Source organism: Buceros rhinoceros, unplaced genomic scaffold, assembly GCF_000710305.1.
Source record: "Buceros rhinoceros silvestris isolate BGI_N320 unplaced genomic scaffold, ASM71030v1 scaffold16569, whole genome shotgun sequence".
Classification (NCBI taxonomy): domain Eukaryota; kingdom Metazoa; phylum Chordata; class Aves; order Bucerotiformes; family Bucerotidae; genus Buceros; species Buceros rhinoceros.
The window spans coordinates 21204-24294 of record NW_010431323.1 but is presented as its reverse complement, the minus strand read 5'-3'; the positions used below and the strand labels follow the sequence as shown (position 1 = coordinate 24294).

The window sequence follows — 3091 nt, the reverse complement described above, 5'->3', positions numbered from 1 at the left end:
GGGGGGGGATAACAACAAATGACAGGATATTTACTACCAGCCACAGCACTACAGTCAGTGAGAAGTCAAAGAAGTCTAAAGGAAAAAAGCCTAATTTTGACATGCAACATTTAAACAAGGCACCACCACCTCTGCGGAAACTGCTACTCTGAGCCATACGACTGACCCATTTTTGACTTTCCAAACCTCAACGACCCCATATAACCCCCATCAACTCTTGGGGAAGTTGATACTCAGACAAAAGCATTATCCTTGCAAGATGAATGCAATTTATATACCGTTCTAGTCTCAACAGTTAGCTATTGGCTAGAGTATCACTTTAGCCAGAATATTCAAGGCAGCCTGGTAGAAGTGACCCTCCGTAACTATTAGTTCTGACATGAGGGCATCAAGAGATTCCTAAGCTATTGAAGGACAACGAAAGAAGCAATGGGAAAATGGTAACGGTCCAGAATTGAAGTCCAGGCCTTTAATTTTAGTGAAAATACATACTGCCGCAGATGTCTCTTCTGGCAATAACACCCTTACTGCCTCAGGACCTTTTTTTTTGCAAAATCTGCAATAAAAAAAAGAAAACATGCCGCAGGATTAGTCAAAGTTCTTGGACAGCACTCAGAGGTTCATTACCACAGCAACTTTCACACGCTCTCTTACAGTCAAAACCAGTTGGAAGACTGCAGTGAAATAAGTCAGACCAAAAGAACCATACAAGGAAAGACCAATTACAAGCCACCAAGCTGCAATACTCAGTTTTCCAAACAGGGGAAATACTGTGGTATATACTGGAAATAGCTGTAGTAGATGTCCATTTGGAGCTGGATGCAGAGGGACACACAGCACCTTTATTCCTTCCTACAAATACGGCATTAACTGGCTGGAGGCGCAGCAGACAGTCACCCTAAGAAGAGCAGAAGTCAGGGTTTGTAATTACCAGAACGTGAGCATGACAGGCCAAGCCGAATGAGGCTTATAGATCCCGCAACAAGAAGAGAAGGGAAGGCACAAGTTTAAATAACTTTTCCTCCTTACTCTCTGCCTTTGATGAGTGCCTGGGCCCCTTCCTCATACAGATGAGCGCACACCTCCTCAAGCAGCTTGTCATGATTAGCATCCTCCTCCTTCACTTTATCCTGCAACATGACTTCAGCCCTCTGAACCAACTCCGCTACCAGTGTTGCCCTGTAAAAAAAGCAAGACCAGACTGAAATCAATACAAGAAATAGCCACACTAACTGTAACCAGCTGTTCTTCCCAGATGAGAATTTTTTTTAGAGCAATTTTCTGCTAAAAAAGAATAAATCACACTTGCTTAGTACTGTACCATCTCCCTGTGAAAAGCAGCACTGAAGATATCAAAACAGTACTAAGATTCAAGAGTCAAAAGCCTTTAAGTTTTAATAGAAACATACACGGTTACAGGTATCTTTCCTGGCAACACTACCGTTATACTCTCAATGGACAGCGGTCAGAAGTTAAAAGATGTCAACAGCAGGCCACCACAACCAGCATTCCTCGTAGGCTGATACCATGTAATGTCTTCAACAAGTGCGACAGTGGGATAGTGCAAACTCATGAGTGACATGCTGGAGGACAAGGCTGCCATGCAGAAGGACTGTGACAAGGTGGAGAAATGGGGTGACAATGGGGTGGCCGCTGTGTACCTGTACAGGCTGGGGTCTACTGGCTAGGGAGCAGCTCTGCAGAAAAGGGTCTGGGGTTCCCAGCAGTCAAGCGAAATGACTTAGCAGTGTCCAAAGAAGGCCACCCTCACACTGGGCTGATATTACCAACACTGAAGGTGGCAAGTCAAGGGAAGTTACTGCTTCCCTGGCCACTGTAGGCTGCATCTGGAGTAGTGTCCAGCTTTGGGACAAGAAAGCCATTGACCGCAGGAGAAAATTAAAAATTCATTAACATAGCTGGGATGCTGGAGCATACGACCTACAAGGGGAGTTGGTTTCACTTAGCCTGGAGAAGGTGAGAAGAGAAGGAAGGGTTGTAGAGAAGACAGAGCAAGACTCTTCTAGGAATTTCACAGCTAAAATTTGACAGACAACACGCTCAGGCTGGAGCTAGGGAAATTCTGACAAGGTATAAGAAACATTTTTCACAGAGCCTGGGAAAATCAAGCACTGGAACATTGTACTAAGAGGCTACTGAATCCTCACCCTTAGAGACTTTCACCGTTCAAACGGAAAAGGTGCCAAGCAACCTGATCTAACTTGAAAGCTGGCTCTGCTTTGAGCAGTTCAGATCAGGTGACCTCCAGAGGTTCCTTCTGACCCAAGATTTTCCTATCATTAGCAAGAACATCCTGAAAGGGATATAAAGTCTCAAAATGCTGCACTACGTTCACATTTCAAGTGTCCCACAGTCATATAATCCTTCTCTTTGCAACCCTTCCAATTGCCCTCTGTGATGGTAACCAGATGTTGCTGGACGCCAGTGCCATAGCCTCACATAGCCTTGGTGTTCTGCGGTACAGCATGCTCTGAGACGAGCTCGATTTCCCCCAAACACACAATTTTAAAGGATCAACACTTTGCCTCATGTCCTGGTTTAGGATTTTGGCTTCAGGGCAGAAGGGGGCCATCCCTCCCCCCCACCCCGCCCCCTGTCTTTTAGTAGGAAAGGTTTTTGCCACCTTTGTTATGGGAAGGGGTAACAGTGTTACAAAACACAGCCCTGGCTCCAATTTCGTGCCTGCCCCCTGGAGCCAAGTCATGTCAATCAATGCCTCTTTGAATAAACATAAAATGCAGCAAACCACGTGGCTTCAGCTGGCACTCACTTTTTCAATTTCAGCAGAAGGACAGAAAGAGAGAACTGGAAGCAGTCACCTTACCCTGGGACACTAAAAGATCTTCCATACAGCAGGTAGGTTTTGGGGTTTTTTTACTTTGCTTATTACTGGCGTGGGTGGTAAGAGATGCCGCCAGAAGGAAGGGATGTGGAGCAGCTGGAGCCCCCAACTCTGCACAGAAAGCAGCTGTTGGTGAGGGGAGGAAAAAGGGTTCAAGCGCCGAGAATGGAGGCCCCGCTGGACTGCAGGGAACCCAAAACATCCCCCCGAGATCCAGTAGCTCTCATG

General features: G+C 46.1%; 1 protein-coding gene across 1 annotated transcript in view; it reads right to left on the bottom strand.

Annotated features, from left to right (window-relative positions):
• Window positions 1-3091, bottom strand: part of CDAN1 (codanin 1) — a gene marked incomplete at its 5' end in the record, with an annotated part of 32593 nt that overhangs the window by 10104 nt on the left and 19398 nt on the right. Inside the window, 2 exons of the mRNA XM_010143403.1 lie at window positions 493-556; window positions 1030-1179. Coding sequence (XP_010141705.1) covers window positions 493-556; window positions 1030-1179 — 214 coding nt within the window. The remainder of the gene's footprint in view (window positions 1-492; window positions 557-1029; window positions 1180-3091) is intronic.